This window comes from Panulirus ornatus, chromosome 16 (genome assembly GCF_036320965.1).
Source record: "Panulirus ornatus isolate Po-2019 chromosome 16, ASM3632096v1, whole genome shotgun sequence".
Classification (NCBI taxonomy): domain Eukaryota; kingdom Metazoa; phylum Arthropoda; class Malacostraca; order Decapoda; family Palinuridae; genus Panulirus; species Panulirus ornatus.
In genome coordinates this window covers 2,342,448-2,364,305 of record NC_092239.1, presented here as the reverse complement: position 1 = coordinate 2,364,305, position 21,858 = coordinate 2,342,448, and the positions used below count along the sequence as shown (strand labels likewise).

The window sequence follows — 21,858 nt, the reverse complement described above, 5'->3', positions numbered from 1 at the left end:
TATTCAGCACTTACAAAAATAGAAATAATACAGTAACTATGATACAGTACTTAATGAGGACTCTCTCTCTCTTTCTCTCTCAGTCACGATATCGAGAGAGAGAGAGAGAGAGAGAGAGAGAGAGAGAGAGAGAGAGAGAGAGAGAGAGAGAGAGAGAGAGAGAGAGATTGTTTCTCACAACCCATCCCAAGTAGGGACCACATGAGGTCCCTGGGCCGGTGGACTCCTGCCAAGGTCCCTAATAAGGCTTGGGCTGTGGGAGGAGCTCCCCAGGGATCCCTCCTGAATCCCTCTAGATCCTACAGGCCAGGTAATGAATCCCAACTCGGATATCCCCAACCGTCCCAGATACAACCCAAGTGTCTCAGATGTCTCTATGGTCCCAGACCACCCTCTTTGCTTCCCAGATATCCCAAACTATCCCAGCCATCCGTCCCATTCTTGCTCCCCTTCCACCTCCTACGACACACACAAGAGGAAGAGGGACTCCCGCCCTTAGCTGAATATTTAGCTTACGTCGACAATCATCATTTCTCTCTTGTGTAATCTGACCCATAAAACCCAGGATTACCTCGACTTGCCCTACAGGCGGGCCAAGATAATAGCAAACCCCCCATCCTTCCTTGTGATTGGTGGACCAATCAATCCAGTGGAGCTGAACGATGATTGGCGTAGCTTTGTGTCCACACGGACGGAGTCATTAGGGGTGATTTTAGTAACTTGAATTTAGATATAATTAGATTTGTTAATTGGTTTGTTTGTGAATGGGATTCTGATCAAGTTATGATAATGATTACAATAACAATGATAATGATGATGATAATGATAATGATAATAATAATAATGATAATAATGATATAACAATAATAATAATGATTATGATAATGGTAATAATAATAATGATAATAATAATAATAATGATAATAATTAGTATCATTCTTATTCTTATCATTATTATCATTATTATTATTATTATTATTATTATTATTATTATTATTATTATTATTATTATTACTATTATCATTATTGTTATTGTTATTATTATTATCATTAGTATCATTATTATTGTTATTATTATCATTATTATCGTTATCATTATTATCATTATATTTCTGAAAGTAAGCCTACACTATCTGTGGTATATTAGGGCTTTCATTAGGATCAGTACCTAAGGCCTAAGGACCTAGATAACTAACTCGGCCCTAAAAAGGAGCCTTCGCAGGAGGAGATCAGGAATCCCTCAGTGTTATTGACAATGAAGACCTGGAAGGTTCATTGGGGTCCTGCGATGGAGCTAGGGGCTGGCAGGAACTTACCGGATCCTGATAAGGTCTGATGTGACATTGTGAAGTAAATATACGATTTAAGGGATCCCTAAAGAATACCAGGAACCCACGTGCTCTCTCCCCTCACGACCACGTACCCTCTCCCCTCACGACCACGTACCCGCTCCCCTCACGACCACGTACCCTCTCCCCTCACGACCACGTACCCGCTCCCCTCACGACCACGTACCCTCTCCCCTCACGACTATGTTCCCTCTCCCCTCATGACCACATGCCCTCTCCCCTCACAACCATGTTCCCTCTCCCCTCATAACCACGTGCCTTCTCCCCTCACGACCTCGTGCCTTCCCCCTCTTACGTAAACGTCGGCTTTCCGTGGTTGACCACGCGCTAGCGCATGCCTCTAACCCCTTGAGGATCTGAGGATACCGCGTGCTGACTTTGTATCCCCTTCACAGTACCTGGTGACCCCGTGCTAACCCTTGTCTTCTCCCCACCCTACAGAGTACCTGGTGACCCCGTGCTAACCCTTGTCTTCTCCCCACCCTACAGAGTACCTGGTGACCCCGTGCTAACCCTTGTCTTCTCCCCACCCTACAGAGTACCTGGTGACCCCGTGCTAACCCTTGTCTCCCCGGCAGAGTACCTGGTGCATGTGGCCTGCATGAGGAACCTGAGCACGGACAACCTGGTGTGTGGCAACCAGTACAAGCGGCTCATCAGCACAGTCAGCCCGCCGGAGAAGCTCAACTTCGAGGACTCGATACGTCATCAGTGTTGGTGAGACCACGTGTCTGTGTTGGAGAGAACAACAAGTGTTGGTGAGACCACGTGTCTGTGTTGGAGAGAACAAGTGTTGGTGAGACCACGTGTCTGTGTTGGAGAGAACAACGAGTGTTGGTGAGACCACGTGTCTGAGTTGGAGGGAAGTTACTGTTGGTGAGACCATGTGTTGTTGTTGGAGACAACAGTAAGTGTTGGTGAGACCACATGTTTGTGTTGGAGAGAACAGTTGATGTTGGTGAGACCCCGAGTGTTTGTGTTGATGAGACCTTGTGTTTGTGTCGGTGAAGTCTCGAGTGTTTATGTTGGTGAGATCATCAGTTTTCGTTTGTTTGAAGTACATGGTTTTGATATCTTGATACATACATACATACGTACAAAATAGTTTGATAATTATCATATTCTGTGTTTACTTCCCTTACATATTGACCAGATGAGGCTATGTACACAACAATTACATATTTTCAGAAACCTTAACACTCAGGTGATCAGAATCATTCCAAACATTCTCCACTTTCATGGTGTTTATAACTTGATGTTTCGGGCCTTAATGACCCTGGCAGTTGACTGGCCTAAAACCCAAACAAGCAGCCAACCAGCATATATACCTCATGAATAACAATGACATCATGAATAGTGAATGATATGGATGAAGCAGTCGTGAGTATGGTGATGAATTTCATGCGATGATTATAATGAGTCACTTTAACTCCATTGGTCTGACCTATGTGTTCATCATTGACGATCATCCTTATGAATTCATGAGTGACGCTTCTATGAACTCATCAGTGAGTCTGGCCCCCACGCACTCATCACGCACTCATCCCCGGTGTTTGCTCTGCATGCGGATAAAGTCACCATTAAATATCTGAAGCAATTAATCTTTGGGAGAGAATAGCCGGCTCAGACACACCGACCATTAATCACATGTGATCATTGATCGTCACATGATATATAAAATTACATCATTAAGCATCACATGTTATTATCACGAAAGATAATGTCACTTTTCATAAAAAAAATCATTATTCTCTTAAAAAGTCATTATGTGGGGCTAATTACTCTGACAAATAATCAAGGGGACTAATTAGTTTCTAATGTGGCATGACGGGGGGGGGGACTAATTAGATTTGGAGAAGACAATATGGAGACTAATAAGTCTCTAATAATGACTAATTACACTGAAGCGAAGCTTTATGGGACTAGTGTCTAACAGAGCAGTGGAGTATGTGGGATTGATCCGTGTGAATATATTGTTCTTCATAGATTATAGGCGCTCCCTGCAGGCTGGGGAAACGGACATACCGCTGCTAGGTCACCATCATCCACCCCTCACCATCAGAATGCCAACACGAAACAGGTCCTCCTCACTATCACAGTTCCATAAACAGTCACTATCAACCATCTAACGTAATGCATCATCTCTTCACTGTCATTTACCTCACCATCGCCCGTCACACAACCACCGTCTACCAACTATCTCACCATCACTTACCATCACCACAGTCACCATCAGTTACCACCCTGAACAACTCACCATCAACTTCACCATCATCAACCACACCACGACCAGTTCGTCCCTCACCATCCCAGACTCGTTCACCATCAACGCCACCAATCACCAATCTCGCACACAACTCACCATCACCCTCCCTCCATCCCTCCCTCCATCCATCCTTCCATCCATCCTTCCATCCCTCCCTCCATCCATCCTTCCATCCCTCCCTCCATCCCTCCCTCCATCCATCCTTCCATCCCTCCCTCCATCCCTCCCTCCCTCCCTCCCTCCCTCCCGTCCTGGACAAGTCTTCACCATCATCACCAAGCCACCACGTCCTGCTGGTTCCCTCGAGGGTTTAAACGTCGCACAAAAGTTGGTGTGTAGACCTTGGCGGTGGGGTGGACGGGAATATTGAAGTGTATTGAAGAAGGGAATGTGATTAGGGGCCCCCCGCCCCAGGCTGTGTGGTGGGGGGGTGGGGTCACTTGATTGTTGGGGGAAGGAGGGTGAAGTGGGAGAGAGAGAGAGAGAGAGAGAGAGAGAGAGAGAGAGAGAGAGAGAGAGAGAGAGAGAGAGAGAGAGAGAGAGAGAGAGAGAGAGAGAATCAAACTCTCCTTCTCCATGGTCTTTGCAATTACTAAAAGATGAACTTTCATTTATTTCTCTACTTGAATTATTTTCTCTTCACAGGTGATCGTGAGCGAATTCATCTACACATTACTAAACTCTTCATTTTGATATATTTTCACACTACCTCCTACATTTAAATGTTCTATGTATATTTCAATATATTCTCTCATGCGTAGACACAGATAGATACATGAACACAAACACATATATATATTTTACTTCCGTGTTGGTAAACTTTATAACTATCGCATCTTTCAATGTTGTCTAACTTCAGAAAAGTTCAGGTCGTGTGTCAATGTTGTGTGAGAATATTTCAGGCACCAGTTGTCCTGCCTGAATGTTGTCTGACGAGCCAATCAGCACCAAGGCCTCATTTCGCACAGTCCAGTGTGACCCTCCGGCACCTGACCTCGTTTGCCGCGGTCCAGTCGTTACATACATGTGGTTTTGTGTGGTCTGCTTGACACTTGGGTTTCGCATGGTCATCCATGGTCCCTGCCAGGGTCTGTACAGAGGGTCTGTACCTTCAGAAAAGTGAGGAAGAAAGTGACAAGATAAAGATAATAAAGAAAATGTCTAAGATAAATTATTCGGTCATAGAAATCAAATATAGATAGAAATCAAATATAGATAGATTGATAGATAAAAGGATAGATTCATAAACACAGATAATTAGACAGAAAGACATACAGACATTAACATAATATATAAATTATATATACAAGATACATATAGATATAAAGATATGTATATGTACGTATATGTATAGAGAGGTAACTGTGTTGATCATGTTGCAGCGCCTTCCACAACTATCTTCTGTGCGTCACGTCTGCTGCAGAGCGGGAGTGTGGTCTGCAGGCTGCTCACTTCATAGAGAAGTACTCATACCGTACAGCAGGACCCCTCATACAGGTCTGTATACTGCTGTGTGTGTGTGTGTGTGTGTGTGTGTGTGTGTGTGGTGTGTGTGTGTGTGTGTGTGTGTGTGTGTGTGTGTGTGTGTGTGTATACATTTTTCCTTGTGTATAAACGTGTGTAACACTTTCATCGCATCTCATGTATCATATGCTTCCTGTTAGCTTACCTGCACCACCTGGTCTCCGACAGACTCGGTGTAAGATGTACGTGCCTGGGAGTCTGGAGTGTACCCACAACTCGGCTGCTCTAAGCAGGGCGACCATACTGCTGGCCGTGTCGCTCCTGCTGGTCGCGCCCGTCGTACTCACCTCCCTGCTGTAGTACCTACGTCCCCACCGGCATACCCTTCACCCTTCAGACAACCATCGCCACATCTGCAGCGTGGACAGACACTTTATAACCCATTCTTACTGCGCACCTAGAGGCCACCTAGACCTCGTGAACGATTCTCAAGGCATTTTCAGAATGACCTCTCTGCCTACGAGGTCATTCCAAGGTCGTTTGCATCATCAAGAGACCATTCAAGACGTCCAGGGTCCACCTCACCTGACGTCAGTCGTACCACCTTCGTCTGGGTTATGAACAAGGCAAGCGTGATGTGTTCATCACCCACACGAGCAGGGAACACACCTGCAGTCTGGATTCATACGTCAGTAGACGTCCACACACCGCCAGAAGTTCCTACGTCGACAGCTGCCTGACACACCTCAACCGGCCAGCTGAACTTCCTCCTACACGTCTGCATGGCAACTGACTTCCCCTGGAAGATGTCAGCAAGACGGACGAAAAATACGTCCTGTGCAGTCAGGAGGGGAACCTATGAGCCAATAGGTAGTGCACCTCCTCCTCGGCCGCAGGACCTGCCTCTCCACGCCCCAGCCGTTGCTCCACAGGTCCACCATGATGTGATGACCAACGTGTCGCTGGAGTTGGACACAACGCCCTCAACAACTCTTAACCTCGTTACTGACGGACAGACAGACAGACTCAGGCTGCCTGTGGAAACATAGTATATACAATAAAGACAAGACAAAGAGGCGGGGAAAACACGAGTGTTGAAATGTCTCTCTGTAATATAAACTTAGAAATCACAATCAATAATCAGAACCAGACAGAAGACGTACTTGAAATACACAGCCTCACTCACAACCACACCACATATGGCCACCTGTGCTCCACTAGTGTATACAATGAGACAACACTTCATCAGCAACATGATCACGACTCAGACACTCCAGGTGTTGCCAAGTCTCGTGCTTACTTTACGAGGAGAAAAAAAGTCAGGTCCTCGGCCTGTGAGTGTGTGATGACATGAGAACAGAAAGGAAGCATTTTCTGTGACTAACAAGAAATTAGACACGGCGTTCTATGTATATGTATATACAGACGAGAGTTTAAGAAAAATGTGAAACAATTAATGTAATTGAAATTATCTTTTATTAGAATGAAACTTTATCAGTTCAATAATGTTTCTATCTAATGCTACTATATTTCTCATGTAGATATATGTTAGAATGCGAGGGAAAAGACACAAATGTGAACACAATGTAAATATGATTATAGAAAATAAAGCATAAATCTGACACATCATAAACGACTGGGAAAAAAGGAGTGATACTGGCCAGTGTGCAGAGCCCTCCCCACTACGTCAGGCGACAGGAAAGAAAAATATATATTAACATGATAATGTGACGTAAGGCGAGCCTAACATTAACCAATTATTGACGAGGGTTTGTCCTGCGTCCGAGGAAGACGCCCGGTGATTGGTTGAAGTGTCCTGACGTCATCGATGAAGTAATCATGCACGAGATATAGATATCTCTTATCTTCTGGACGTAGAGTGTGACCCTCCCTCTCTCCCTGTTCTTAACCCGACGACTCGACCTGACCTGACCTAGGTCATCATGCGGCCTTGGTGGATATAGCAAGATAACCTCAACCAGCTAGTGAGAACTCTGAACGCAGCATGAACTGCATAAAACCTTTTAGCATCCTGCTTAGCTGCGCAGTGCGTCAAGAACATACGCCTCTTGCGCAGTAGGTTTGCCTGCTCTTATCTGCGCTATCCTCGTGCTTCACATGCCTGGAGTGATCACTGGTGGCAGGCGCACTGCTACCACGGCAGACCATATGGACTGCGCACTGCTCATGTTGCTGCCATGCATAATGATGCACTGGAGAGACTGCGGTAAATGCGCCCCTGCGCCATGTTGCTTCTGACCTGCGACTGACGACCTAATGTGACCCCAGCTGAAGTGGACAGAACGGTGCTCAGCTGACCTACTGCAAATGTTAGTGACCTAAGGATGATATATATATATATATATATATATATATATATATATGTATTCGCCGTTTCCCAAGTGAGTTCTGGTTGTGTTGGTATACAGAATCTTCTTATGTTATTATTCATCTAAGAACTTAAAGGTAGTGGTGAGTGATATGATTACAAAAGGCTTTTAACAAAGCTGTATATGTATATATGTAGACACATACACAGTTACATTCAACACTTAACCAGACTTTTTCTCTATAATCAGGGGAGCGGCAGTGCTAGCAGCGCCAGTGAAATGATCATATATTGTACTGACGTGAGCCAGCCAGAATGTGTGTGTGTGTGTGTGGCCATATGTGGGAGGAAGGATGGTTCACCGTAATATGTAAGCTCCCGTCTGAGCTTGCTACACTATAAGCGATAACACTCAACACTTGCTGTTTCGTTCGCTGGGAGTGTTCTAGTGTTCAAGTCCCAACGTGGACGGAAGCAATTACTAATATCATAGTTGCTGAGGTTTAGATATTAATCATTGTATATCAAGTATATGGAAAATGTCATTCGAAATATTTGAAAAACAAGTCATGTTAAAAGCGGGTATGTAATTAATTCTTCATTAAACACAACATAGTATAATGAACATATATCATTTGATAAGGTATAATGAACATATATCATTTGATAAGGTATAATGGACATATATCATTTGATAAGGTATAATGAACATATATCATTTGATAAGGTATAATGGACATATATCATTTGATAAGGTATAATGGACATATATCATTTGATTGACTACACGAGTGAAGAATCACTTTCGGCTGTTCCGTCAGTACACACGTATTATATAACTTAGATAACTTTATTCTTTACTGATTATTGCCACAATTATCGTGCTATCTTAATCTCTATCACTGTATGTAAATAAAGATATTTTTCTGAATTTCTGTCATACTAAACGTGAATTTCTATCATACTAAACGTAGCATTTCATCTTATCTTTGATTTGTCATTCATCAATATTCTGAAAAACAATGAATCTTAGGCGTGAAAACACAGATTTGGACCATAAGTTGACGCACGCGCTCTACAGACACGTCCCACGCCAAACACAACCTCCTCTAACTCACTAACCATATCAACACTGGACGCAACGTACATACATACATACACATAAACTTTTCCTCAAAGGAACTGTATTTTTGTAGTGTATAAATAGAAGGCGGTGTGTTGTTTATGTAGTATGGAAACAGCAACAGGTGCGCAGAATATGTATGTTGCTTCTTTCTGCTTCAAGTGTGTGTGTGTGTGTGTGTGTGTGTTTCTGTGTGTGTGTGTATGTGTGTGGGTGTGTGTGTGTGTGTGTGAATTCTCTGTATCTCTTGACCATATCTATCGATCTGTATGTACATATTGATTGTAGATTATACATCTACTAACTTTATTCACGGACTTTGATATATGCATTCACACCTGTGTATGTATTTAATCGAATCTGTACATTAACAAATACATGTATAGATTCCAGTGTATTTATTGTTTCCAGTGTACTTAAAAGCTCTAGTGTAAATACATTTTCAACCGTTGTGATGGCATCAATATAATCATCTCCCTCACTCCATATGTTGACTCGTATGTCTATTGACTAAGTCCACATGTAAGTGTCTCCAGACTTCAGTGTGTCTGCTCTCCACCTAGTAATCCATGTGTATGTTGTCTGAAGTCCATGTTAGTGTCACTGGACGTGGTGTGTGCTTGGAGTCCATTTATTCACTCGTGTGTCCACTGCCTTGAGTGGATGTCTTGACCACCAGTAAGGTGGATCAGTGGCAGAGAGAAAGAGTTAGACACTTGGACATGTTTATGACACAGTAATTCCTCCTCAAACCACATCCTTAACCCCTGAACCCCCTCACCTTACATCCCCACCCCACACCCCCCACACCCCACCCCCACACCCACACACCACACCCCACACCCACACCCCACCCCCACACACCACACCCCACACCCACACCCCACCCCACACCCCACACTCCACACCCACACCCCACCCCCACACCCCACCCCACACACCACACCCCCACACCAGTCATAGCAGGCCAACCCCAATCCTGAAGGATCGATCTCTTCCACCACACCCAGGACTCCACACTACCTCCCCCCCCCCCCCCCCCCCCCCGCCCCCTCCCCCCTTCCTTCAATATGTACTGTCAGCCCTTGTGTTGCCTCGAGTCAGTCAGTATTGCCATAATTAAACACCATGTAACCGAATTCTTGTTTTCTTTAACTTCCTCTCAGTGATACATTATTATTCGTAGGATAACTAAAGTCGTGTCTCCGTGTACTCAGATTGTAGCAGCCTATTACATACACAGCTGCCCAGTGAGTACTTGAGGTTCGTGTATCTTGAAGAAACCCGTCAGAGCACAAGTCGTGACGTTATGAAAGTCTCGCCGTTTGGGTTAAGCTTGTCATGTGACTCAATAGTTATCAATTATCTTAAATGAAAAGTTCCAGGTGGGTGGAGACCAATGAAATCACGTTCTTGACTGCTGACTGGAAGGGCCGGGTTTGGGGAGGTCAAGGTTCTGGGAGCGGTTTGTTGGTGGGTTCTTATGGGGGTGGGGGAGGGGGTGTGGGGTGGGGGAGGGGGTGTGGGGTGGGGGAGGGGGTGTTGGGTGTGGGGTGTGGGGTGGGTGCAGTGAGGAACATAGGTATGGTGAGGGGAGGGGGGAGGGAGGGGGTGATAGGTTCAAGGGCTAAAACCATGGTATCTCAACTTCAAAATTTAAGAAAGATAAAAATTTATTATGAAATCTTTACAGGCAAACAACAGCACACTTTTGTACATAGAACTTTTGATCCAAGGAAACGTACTCGCAAACATAAAATCTCCAGTGTATATATATATATATATATATATATATATATATATATATATATATGCGCTACCTCGCAAACGCGGGAGACAGCGACAAAGTATAATAAAAAAAAAATATATATATATATATATATATATATATATATATATATATATATCTTTTCTTTCAAACTATTCGCCATTTCCCGCATTAGCGAGGTAGCGTTAAGAACAGATGACTGGGCCTTTGAGGGACTACCCTCACCTGGCCCAATTCTCTGTTCCTTCTTTTGGAAAATTAAAAAAAAAAAAGAGAGGGGAGGATTTCCAGCCCCCCGCTCCCTCCCCTTTTAGTCGCCTTCTACGACACGCAGGGAATACGTGGGAAGTATTCTTGCTCCCCTATCCCCAGGGATATATATATATATATATATATATATATATATATATATATATATATATATATATATATATATATATATATATATATAAATATAACACTAGCCCTTGATATATAAAACAATACATACATAAGACAATATTAACGTATTATAGCACATTCTTTCCCCAATATGTTTGTTCGTGATTCCAGGAACATTCTTATTAACCACACAACAGCAGACCTGCTCACCACACAACAGCAGACCTGCTCACCACACTGTGGCCGACGAGCGGATGTCTAATTAGAGTCTGACGTCCGGGAAGGAGGAGGTATGAAGGAGATTTCTGATATCCATGTAGAAAATGGAAATGCTAATAAAATCATAGAATATATCTTTTTTTTTTTTCTTTTTACCTAAATTCTTAATGAGATTTTCATATTACCATTTTTTTCGTATTCATCATATGAATTATCTGTTCATAGAATAAAACAACGTAATGTGGTGTGTTCTATACATGACCGCAAGAGCCATTAAGCGTTAAGATACAAAGATATACAAACTGCTGAACCATAAAATACATTATAGAAACTATCATAATATCTCATTCGTACTGTAATTGCTCGTCACCTTGATTGTTTGTCCGTAAGTGCTATTACCTGTGTCTATGTAATCACTATATGTGTCTTACGGGGAAACAGTTTCATCCCAGCCTAAATCAGGTACAGATTTATCGACCAACGCTGTGCGGGAGATGAACAGCTGGGATTAGCTGTGGGCCGACTGCTAGGTACAGGATTCGAACCCATGCGGCCGGCAGCTCCCCCACGGAGGGCCCTGTGTGAGTGAGTGTATGCTGATCTAGCTCAACCTTCTCGCCATGTCTGACAGCCATGTTAACAGACAACACAACTGAAACTCTATCCCTCGAGATCGTTAACGGATGCTAATGATGGTCCATATATGCCTTAGATAGGCAACAGAAAACCGGTTGGCCTGCAGTAAGGTTACGTGGTGAGGGAACTGAGTTTCTTCATTTACCTTTACCTTGTTAATGATAACTAATCAACTGGAAATGATAATGTAGTCGTCGTATCTTGAATGGGTCTATTATCTTCGAATTTATAACAACATCAAACAGTTTATATACGTTTTCAGTTACGCAATTTCTATATAAACATCTGGCTGAATCGATGGTTATATAAGGCCTATACATGTAGTGAGAGCGTCAATAGTCCTGGAATTATCTTAACTGAAAGAAGTGTTTACGATATTTTGATTGGTGGTTATGACGGCCTTAACGACCCTATCGGCTGGTAGGCTTAAAGCCCAACTAACTTAACGGTAAAAGAAATGTCTGACCGAATGAGCTGCCGTAGGTCACTCCAACAACACCAGCCTGAAGCTGAGGTTTTATTCCCCGTCATTCACACGTTGAATCTGTGGTCATATGTGACGCATCTGGAGACGCCACCTCCTCCTGCTCCTGCTCCTCCTCCTCCTCCTCCTCCCTGCCGCCGTAGTTATAAAGATGATATCAAGGTTGTAATAGAATATTTTGGCCCTAATCACCGTCGCTACCGTGGAATCGGCGTCGTGATTATATTGCCTGCCGCTATGAATATAAACGAGAGGAGCTTGTAAAACTACCCGAGGTTCCGACCCCAGGCCTGCCCTCTCGTACTGCCTCCGTCTCTCTCACGCTCTTGCGGTCTCTCCGTCTCTTGCGGTCTCTCCGTCTCTTGCGGTCTCTCCGTCTCTTGCGGTCTCTCCGTCTCTTGCGGTCTCTCACGCTCTTGCGGTCTCTCACGCTCTTGCGGTCTCTCCGTCTCTGGCGGTCTCTCCGTCTCTTGCGGTCTCTTCGTCTCTTGCGGTCTCTCCGTCTCTAGCGGTCTCTCCGTCTCTTGCGGTCTCTCCATCTCTTGCGGTTTCTCGCACACCTTCAAGCTCTATTATTCTTGCTTCCATCTGTTCTCTTCGGCTGATGGTTTCTCCTATTAAGCCTCGATTCGTTAGAGCGTTCGCACTCTGGTTCGCTCAACCGCACCGAGACTGGTTCGTTCATTCGGCCACATTCATTCGAGGAACGAGATCCAACAGTGTTGTAGGGGAACATTACAATTTTCTGTTCTACAGATTTTTACGAAATATGAAAAGGAAAATACCAATAAAGGCATGTAATTATGTAGAGGATTAGAACGTGCGTCGAGTACAGATCCCGAACCAGTTCGTCTCTTTTGGCAAGGCTTCGGACAAGTTCTATACCACCAAATATCCGATCCGAACAAATTCTGTTGCAAGGGTTCGGACACGTTTTCCAAGGATGCGGACACAAATTTGTTGCAAGGATCCGGACAAGTGTTGTGGTGCGAGGATCTGGACACTTGTTCGTACAGTAAGGGTTCCAAGACCTCTCCAACAGCGTCGGACAGATTCGAACACGTGGTAATACAGGCTCTCTCTCTCTCTCTCTCTCTCTCTCTCTCTCTCTCTCTCTCTCTCTCTCTCTCTCTCTCTCTCTCTCTCAATAACCAAAGGCCCATATTGGGTTTACATTTCCCTAAAGGAACTTCAGTACTGTATGACGTCACTTGTGGACACCCCATCTGATGCCATATTGCTTGTCTGCAGACGACAACGAGGTGAGCAGGAAGACATATATACATACATATATATTGCAAGACGTGTCAGTGGTGCACGTGATGTAGTATATGCTTATAACCAATAGGACGTGAAGGTGATGAGAGAAATTGAGGTCTTGTGTGCTGGAGAAAGGAAAGTGTTATGGGTCGGACTGATTCTTCGTGTTCATGTAATTGATTACTGGACATATTTTTTTTTTTGTGTGTGTGTGTGTATGTATGCATGCGTGTTTTATTCGTATATATCCCCAGGAGATCAGGTGAATATGTGTGTGTGTGTGTGTGTGTGTGTGTGTGTGTGTGTGTGTGTGTGTGTGTGTGTGTGACGTTGTTGTTTGTTGGTTTAGTAAAGAAGTTGGTAAAGCTAAGAAATTTTGTATGCCATTGGATGACCGGAGCCTCTGTGTCAGGGCTTTGAGACTCCATGAAAACAAGTTCCACATCAGTCCAGCGTCGAGCTCTTGTTGTGTTGTCTTCCAGCTTCTGCCCGGATGTTTATGTTGTTTCAGTGAAGCAGGTACCAAGTTTCTCATCTCAAATCGTTGATAATGGTCTTGGGTATTCTCGATATAAGGATATTTCTCTTCTGTGACGAATCTTTGGACCTTGTACACTGTACAGATTCTGTATGAGTGATCTAGAGACGAGTTGTGTGGGTACTGGGAAGTGGGTCAGTATGTGGAGGAGGATAGTCTTCACCAGGTGTAACTCCTACCTCTCTGGGTGATGTTTTCATCTCCACAGGGTAGCCAGGGCCGCTGTAGCTGTGTTGCGATTACTTTGATCATGTGTTCTATTATATCAAGCCTCAGCTACAGTGTAGCTCAACACTACGGGACATGGTTCGTGGGTACAAATTTTGAAGTCAGATAATGAGAGTTGATGATTTGCATTACTTTAGACTTCTATCTGTTAAGTAATTATAGAACTAGAACCTTCCCGGACTTGAAACAAGTGCAGTGTTTTTCTTAGAGTACGTACTGGACCTCTGTATAATCAGAACAACTGTTCAAAAGTGAAGAAAAAACTTGGTTTCCTAAACAGATCTCTTCAGGTTTTAATGTGTAGACTTTCCTATACATTTTACGGTATCAAACTTATATTCATAGAAATAGATGTTAGATAACATTAGTCAGTCTTGACTGTTTATTCAAGTGAAAAAGAAGATAAGAAAAACAACGACAAAAATATGTATTACTGTGGAGAACCAAGAGATGGACTGATTCATTCATGAAATGTCAAAGATATAAATCTATCTTTAGTTAGCCCTTACAATATACTGTTTTCTCTGGTCATAAGAAGCTTAAGAGAAAACAATTCATATAATATGAATCTCCTAGTTATTTCTAATGTTTTATTCCCGAGGTCGGTGGTCAGTAATCAGCAGCTGTATTCGACTTAGTTTTCAACGCAAATTTGATGTAATTTCTGACCTTCGGTAATAAGTAGTAGATGTGAGCCCGGAAGGACTTTATCTGCTAGTATCCTTTAAAGTAATACCGATATCAAATTCAAATTTCTTCTTGATCTGTTATCTTCCCCAGTACCTTTGAATGTCTAGATCACTGGCAGAGACATGACGTGTAGAGATTGTGGATTGCAGAAGCGTACCTGAGTAGGTCTAGTCTGGATGTCGAAACATCGGCTGATCTTAAATGTAGTGGATATCAGAGTAGGAATTTTGTTCCGCTAAGTGAAAGATTCGATTCCCTGCGCTCTGGACAACATGCAGGCACAGGAGTAAATGGATCAGAAAAAACGAAATGTGAAAAATATCTACGGTGGAAATGCATGGTGAAGGGTTGAGACCCCTGTGTGATCATGATCAAAGAGTGGGCTCCTTGTGTACATAGTGAAGGGGTTGGGCCTTTGTATGTACATGGTGAAGGGGTGGGGTCAATTTACGTACATGTACAAATAGGTTGTGGCTGTATTGTGAGAATGAAGGAATGGTCATCACTATATATGTAGCCTGACAGAACAACAGAGTATCATATCACTATGCCAGAGCTAATGCTATCCTCATCATACCATACAGAAGGTGAGGGAGACATGCCAAAGTTTGGAGTCATGATATGTATACGCATTTATATATTACGTTTATTGTATAAAAAATATACGTATGAAAATTGTTACAAAAGAATGAAAATTTACTCGATAAATCTTTGGTAGGATCGCTTATGTTCTGGTGATGGTTGTCATGTCTTTGGTAATGTAGTACAGATGAGACAGGAGGCTACTGCTGGCTCCTGCTGGGGGACACGAGCCGGTGTTGAGAGGTGTGTGTGTTGCTACAGACGTGGGTACTGACTGGATCCTCTCCGCCATTCCTAGCTCTCTTCATTGGCAACTTTCCTTCTTGCTGCTGCAGCTCCTCTCGCTGGTCTGCTCTTGGCTCGTCCTCATGACATGGCTGGTCCTCCTACCGGACACTTTAGTCGCCGTGATGGTGAGGACACCGTCCGAGGACACAGCAGCATTGATATCGTTCATATCCACCACCCCAGGCAGGGTAAAGCGACGACGAAAGCTCTTGCTGCTCCGCAGGTTTCCCTCCTCATTCTCCATCTGACCTTCTACCTCCACCTCCCCCTCACCAACAACTCTCACCATGACGTTTCCCTTCATGAAGTCACCCACATCAATCACCACCTGAGGAAGAAACAATAAACTTTATTATATAAGAAATTATTCCTTCAAAATTGAATGATATAATCTAAGTTCTGGAAGACAATACTCAGCAAAGACACTTTGTTTTCTATACACCTGAAACAATAGTGGTGAACCCACCTGGTGGCCATGCTGGTTCTCGGTGACCTTCACCGCCTGGTTCTCGTCTCGCAAGTCACACTCCCGCAAGTTTCTGTAGAGGGAGAGGTCGTCGCTCGAGGACCTCACCTTGCCGAACTTGGTCAGCACATCCTGGACGGCCGTCTCGAAGTCCTGACGAACATCTTGGAAGAAAGAGTCGTGGAAGAAGAGACCTTTGTGGCATATGGGCAGGAAGGAGTCCAGTCCCCACGAGTCTCCATCAGCAGTCCAACCCTCCATCTGTGTTTGTTCTTGGCTGAAGGTTTTGTCAACACCAATATCTTCTGTGACTGAGGACGAGGAGAGTGTGGTGCTCCCTCTATTGTTGGAGGATTTCTGGTTTATTTTCTGGCTCACAACCTTCTCATCGTCTACGCTGGAAGCCAGTGTTTCCACTGAGGAACTCTGCTTCACGTTTCTTGAGACATTTGTGACTGAGGAAGATAATTCTTTTCCTGCTGTCTCTTGAGTGCTTGTTATGGTGACGTCCTTAACAGTATCATTGTTTACTGTTGTACTGGATGGTTTCTGTTAGAGTTAACGGTTCATCAGAGAAGCTACAATATATATATATATAGAGGAGCCTAACAGTAAACAGTCAGGATCTGTAAGTCATTATGTAAACATATTATTGATGAAAATACAATTACTAACCTTCTTTGGCACAATGACAGTGAGGACGCCGTCGGAGGACATGGTGGAAGTGATGGCCTCTGGCTTGACCAGACCAGGGAAGGAGAACCGACGACGGAAACTCTTCTTGGAGACTGAGCCCTCCTGTCGCTGCTCCACACTGCCCTCCACCACCAACTCGTCCTCGTCAACAACCTTCACCTTCACGTCTCCACTCAGGAAGTCTCTCACGTCCATCACCACCTGAAGATACAACAAGATACAGTTGTGAGTTTTCGTATCACATGTCGTCATGACAGAGTTATAAAACAGTAATCAAGAAGTCATTAAGCACACATGAACCTTCCGAGCAGACCCTCGTCAGGAGGAGGTTGTGGCCATACCTTGTGACTCTGGTGATCCTCTGTGAGAGACACTGCCTGGTTCTCCTCCTGCAGGTTACGTTCTCGTAGACTTCTGTAGCAGGTCATGTCGTCACTCACACGACTCTCTCCCCAAGTATCCACGACTTTCTTCACGGCCGCCTCGAAGTCCTTACGAGCTTCCTCGAAGAATGAGTCGTGGAAGAAGAGACCCTTACGAGATATGGGCAGCAGGAAGTCTGAGAAGTCAGTCGAAGATGTGACGTCCACATTATTATCTTCAGACTTGGTTGTCTCGTCTGTTGACGCCTTCTTGTCTTCATCTTCTCCTCCTAACTGGACTGTGAGTTCCGTTTTGTAGGTCTTATTTCTGTTGGCATTTGACATCCTTGAAGATGTCGTGTTAAGAGTCGCAGAGTTGCAGACCGAACTGGAATCTCCTAAGGTCACATCGCTCTCTCTGGAGTGAGTCACAGAGCTGACCTTGTTGATGTCCACTTCTGCTTCACGTACTACAGTTTCCTGAGGAAATATGAGTTTTTTTTAGAAATGAAATACTTGATCTCAACCTTGAACTAGATAGTTCATATTTTCTTTCGTCCTCTAACAGAAGTATCGAAATTTGTCATAAACGAATGTGAAGGTTTTATGAGGTAAATATGAATATTAAGAAAGAAGAACTAACCTTCTTTGGCACAATAATTGTAAGGATGCCGTCAGATGACATGGTGGAGGTGACGTCGTCTGGCCTGACCAGACCAGGGAAGGAGAACCGACGACGGAAACTCTTCTTGGAGACTGAGCCCTCCTGTCGCTGCTCCACACTGCCCTCCACCACCAACTCGTCTTCGTCAACCACCTTCACCTTCACGTCTCCACTCAGGAAGTCTTTCACGTCCATCACCACCTGAGATAAATATTCCAATTAAAGTCTGATGTTGACGTGGTTTTTCATGACGTGTTCCCATCAGGGTATGTGATGCAAATATATGACGGAACTGTCTACCTGCACATATATGATGGACAAACCAAGTTTATTTAATGAACAGCTAAAGTACGTCTTTATAGCTACATACATAATGAACAGGTAAAGTAGGTCTTTATAGCTACATACATAATGAACAGACCAAAGTTACAGAATTAAGAGTTAAAGTTGACTTGTCTAAGACTGAAGTTGGTGAGTGAGAAACGAGATTGTGACCTGCCTGGTGACTGTTGTTGTCTTGTGTTACTGTGACCGCCTGGCTACTCTCTGCCAGGTTGGACTCTCGCAGCTTCCTGTAGCAAGTCAGGTCATCCCCCAGGGTTGACCTGTGACCCCAGTGGTCCAGCACGTCCCTCACGGCCTCCTCAAAGTGTTGTCGAGCCTCCGTGAAGAAGGCGTCGTGGTAGAACTGTCCTCGACATGAGATGGGCAGAAGGAGGTGGTCCTCGTCTCCTGACTCCGCCTCCCTCAGTCTGTTAATGATGCTGTTGTTGGTGATGCTGTTGTTGGTGATGCTGTTGTTGGTGATGCTGTTGTTGGTGCTCCTGGTTATGCTTGTGCTGCTGCTGCTGTGATATCTGTTGGTGGCACTGCTGCTGCTGGTGGTGCTCCTGTTACTGTTGCAACAGGAGGATGTAATACTGTTGTCCCTGATGGTGTTGCTGTCCACACTGGCAGATGGTGTGTGTTGCTGCTGTGTTGGGGCCATGATGCTGTACCGGGAGTCTGAGATAACAACACTTATTATGTTCACAATATGATGAACGTGGTCAGGTGTGGAGCAGTAGTGGCGATCCTTCCTTCCTGGTGGTGGCTGACTTGTGTCTGGCTCACTCTTGCCTCCAACAGCTTTTATGTCGGCCGAGTTGGCCCCACGCCCGTCCCTGGCTGGACCCGCGCCCGACCACTACCCGCCCACGCCTTCTGACGTCACCATGACGTAATCTCTCAGCTGATCTGGTACGTACTAGAAGCCGCGGGAGAATCCCTTCTGCTTAATGTATGTTTTAATGTATTTATTCACATCAATAGATTCGTATGAGTCGTTCTAGTATACTTAACTTCTCACTGACGAAGAACAATATCAGTTACCATGAAGAACGGTTTAGTTACCATGAAGAACGGTTTAGTTAACATGAAGAACGGTTTAAAACTTCATTTTCTTTACCAGTTTTCCCATTTAGGTCATGCGCGTTGCTTCCTTGAGTCAGTCAAGCGAATCTCACCTCAGAGTAATACAGCCACATATATGGACGGCTCTCAAGGTATTACGCAAAGCATGACGTCATGTGGAGTCTTACTTGTCACTTTATTCTGTCTTATGTACACACATGGCGCGCTTTTCCTGTCAGTATTTATGTTGTAATTCTAATGCGAGAATTTTAAAGGACGTGTCGTCACAGATTGTTAATAAGGTGATGCGTTTAGAGTTTTGTTTATCTACTAGTTATCATGGTGTCAGTACGACGGTTCTGTCAGACGCATGTGACTGTTGTAAGTATGACAGTGCTGGTGGATACAGGGGGTGGCCGTAAGTATGACAGTGTTGGTGGATACAGGGGGTGGACGTAAGTACCACAGTGGCGCCAAACACACAGTGGATTTCCGTAGGTACAACAACGTTGGCAGACACGGGGCACTGCCGTAAGTACAACAGTGTGACCAGACACAGTGAACACCCGTGCGTACCTCGGTGTTTTCTAAGACCAGGAGGACTACTCTAAGTACTACGGTGTTGCCAGACACGAGTGACAACCGTGAGTAGCGCGCTGTTGCCAAATACAGGGCACTGTCGTAAGTACAACATTGTTTCGTGAGTCAGGAGTACTACTGTAAGTACATGGAAGTACATTGGAGGGACATTGAACTGAAGACGTGATGGACCATGACAAAGTTATGTGTTGGAGGACAACAATAACATCCTGAGTTGTTCATCTACGAGTTAGTGATACATGACAATAAGGCAGACGTCATGTGCTGACCCACCAGTCCACATGGCTCAACATCCTGCAGGAAAATAGCTAAGAATCAACACCACAGTCCGCATGATCACGTTACGATGGTATGGAAGCGACGCAGGAAAGTGTGACTGAAGATCATGAGCAAGTTCTTGGGATGAAGAATTTTTAGAAGTTCTGAGTCTTATTTATTCTATATGGCTTATTTCTCTGCGACGGAATTGGTTTTGTTGTTTTTCTATGAGTTTGTTCTACTGTCTACTTCGTCTTTGATCAAGTTTGGTCATCCAAAACAGAACATCGTATTCCAGACGAGGCCCGACCACCGTGTTGTGAGGAGTGAGCATTCTGTCCTTTCTGTTGTGGTTCATATTTCCAGCTTTGTTGTCTGCTACTGGGCGTGAAGACCTTAAGTACATAAAGTACTTTAGGTCTTCACATATTAGCATTCCAAGGTCCTTTTCTTCTTGAACTTCTAATAAGATTTTATCACGCATTTTGTATTCACAATTGATACATTTCCGCCAAAATGCATTCCTTCAAGTTTCAGTGTACTCTTGTGCATCTGTCATGTCTATAACCAGTTCTTCTGTTTCTCCAAACGTCTTTAGATACTCAGCCAGTCTTCCTTGAACTGGCTTTTACTTTCTTATTTCGTATCATCAACAGATTTGAAGACCCTGCTGGCGGGTCCTGCCTCCACGTGAGTAATGTATGTTATGGGAAGTATGGGTCCCCAGGACTGAGCCATGCATCCCATGCGTCACGCTGAGCCATGCGTCCCATGCGTCACGCTGAGCCACGCATCCCATGCGTCACGCTGAGCCATGCGTCCCATGCGTCACGCTGAGCCATGCATCCCATGCGTCACGCTGAGCCATGCATCTCATGCGTCACGCTGAGCCATGCGTCCCATGCGTCACATTGAGCCATGCTTCCCATGCGTCACGCTGAGCCATGCGTCCCATGCGTCACGCTGAGCCATGCGTCCCATGCGTCTCGCTTAGCCATGCATCCCATGCGTCACTCTGAGCCATGCATCCCATGCGTCGCTCTGAGCCATGCGTCCCATACGTCACGCTGAACCACTGTTATCTGCCCGCAGTTTCGACTTCCGATGTTGTGTTGTGTACGTTTGTATGGTACTTTGTGGAAGCTTTGTGGACGGCTGCGTGTACACAGGCTGAAGCTATCGTGGGATCCCACTAATGATATATATATAATTTATCTATCTATTATACTTTGTTGCTGTCTCCCGCGTTAGCGAGGTAGCGTAAGGAAACAGACGAAAGAATGGCCCAACCCACCCACATACACATGATTAGACATAAACGCCCACACACGCACATATACATACCTATACATTTCAATGTATACATGCATATACAGACACAGATATACACATATATACACATGTACATATTCATACATGGTGCCTTCAATCATTCTCGTCGCCACCCCGCCACTCATGCAATGACACCCTCCTCCCCCCGCGCGCGCGAGGTAGCTTCTAACTTCACAAGTTTCCTGTCACATGACGCTCTGCTTTCAAGAGGCGATAGTCTGAATGCTATTTGCCTGCTGCCTTGTATACAACAGCCGCCCAGGGAAGTACTGCCCTCCTGACTGAGGCGTGTTCATGTGATGGCCGGAACCAACTCACACCCTCCGTGTTCGTCCTGTTTGTATGGCTCATCATAACCAAGGTGCCGCCGGACTGCTCTGGAAATCTTTCGCCTTCATGCATCACACACCTACCCTCCTCCTCCTCCTCTACCCTCCTCCTCCTCCTCCTCTACCCTCCTCCTCCTCTACCCTCCTCCTCCTC

At 44.6% G+C, this 21,858-nt stretch overlaps 2 protein-coding genes across 3 annotated transcripts in view; one reads left to right on the top strand and one right to left on the bottom strand.

Annotated features, from left to right (window-relative positions):
• The window catches only part of LOC139754028 (uncharacterized), a 143,634-nt gene extending 134,293 nt beyond the window's left edge, over positions 1-9,341 (top strand). The window contains exons 5-8 of one of the 2 annotated variants that reach the window (XR_011713811.1): positions 1,928-2,066; positions 4,998-5,112; positions 5,308-8,107; positions 8,164-9,341. Coding sequence is in view for 1 of the 2 variants with exons in the window: in XM_071671000.1 (XP_071527101.1) it covers positions 1,928-2,066; positions 4,998-5,112; positions 5,308-5,439 (386 nt within the window). In the remaining variant the exon portion in view is untranslated. Of the gene's footprint in view, positions 1-1,927; positions 2,067-4,997; positions 5,113-5,307 lie in introns of both variants that reach the window. The other variant, XM_071671000.1, reaches the window with a different exon arrangement.
• A 6,026-nt stretch (positions 9,342-15,367) lies between these two features.
• On the bottom strand, positions 15,368-18,979 carry LOC139754026 (uncharacterized). Its single transcript, XM_071670999.1, has 6 exons — positions 18,293-18,979; positions 17,773-17,994; positions 17,109-17,609; positions 16,747-16,968; positions 16,072-16,620; positions 15,368-15,933 (listed from the first exon to the last, which is right to left on the bottom strand). Exons 1-6 carry the CDS (start codon positions 18,779-18,781, stop codon positions 15,622-15,624), a joined length of 2,295 nt encoding a protein of 764 aa, XP_071527100.1. The 5' UTR covers positions 18,782-18,979; the 3' UTR covers positions 15,368-15,621.
• Positions 18,980-21,858: the final 2,879 nt, after the last annotated feature.

What these genes read in the sequence shown, in the direction of transcription:
- LOC139754026 (XM_071670999.1), bottom strand. Translation starts at nt 18,781, where the DNA reads ATGGCCCCAACACAGCAGCAACACACACCATCTGCCAGTGTGGACAGC. An exon ending in AAGACAACAACAGTCACCAG is followed by an intron (nt 17,995 to 18,292) that starts GCAGGTCACAAT and finishes TATTTATCTCAG; the next exon opens with GTGGTGATGGACGTGAAAGA. An exon ending in AGAACCAGCATGGCCACCAG is followed by an intron (nt 15,934 to 16,071) that starts GTGGGTTCACCA and finishes TTTCTTCCTCAG; the next exon opens with GTGGTGATTGATGTGGGTGA.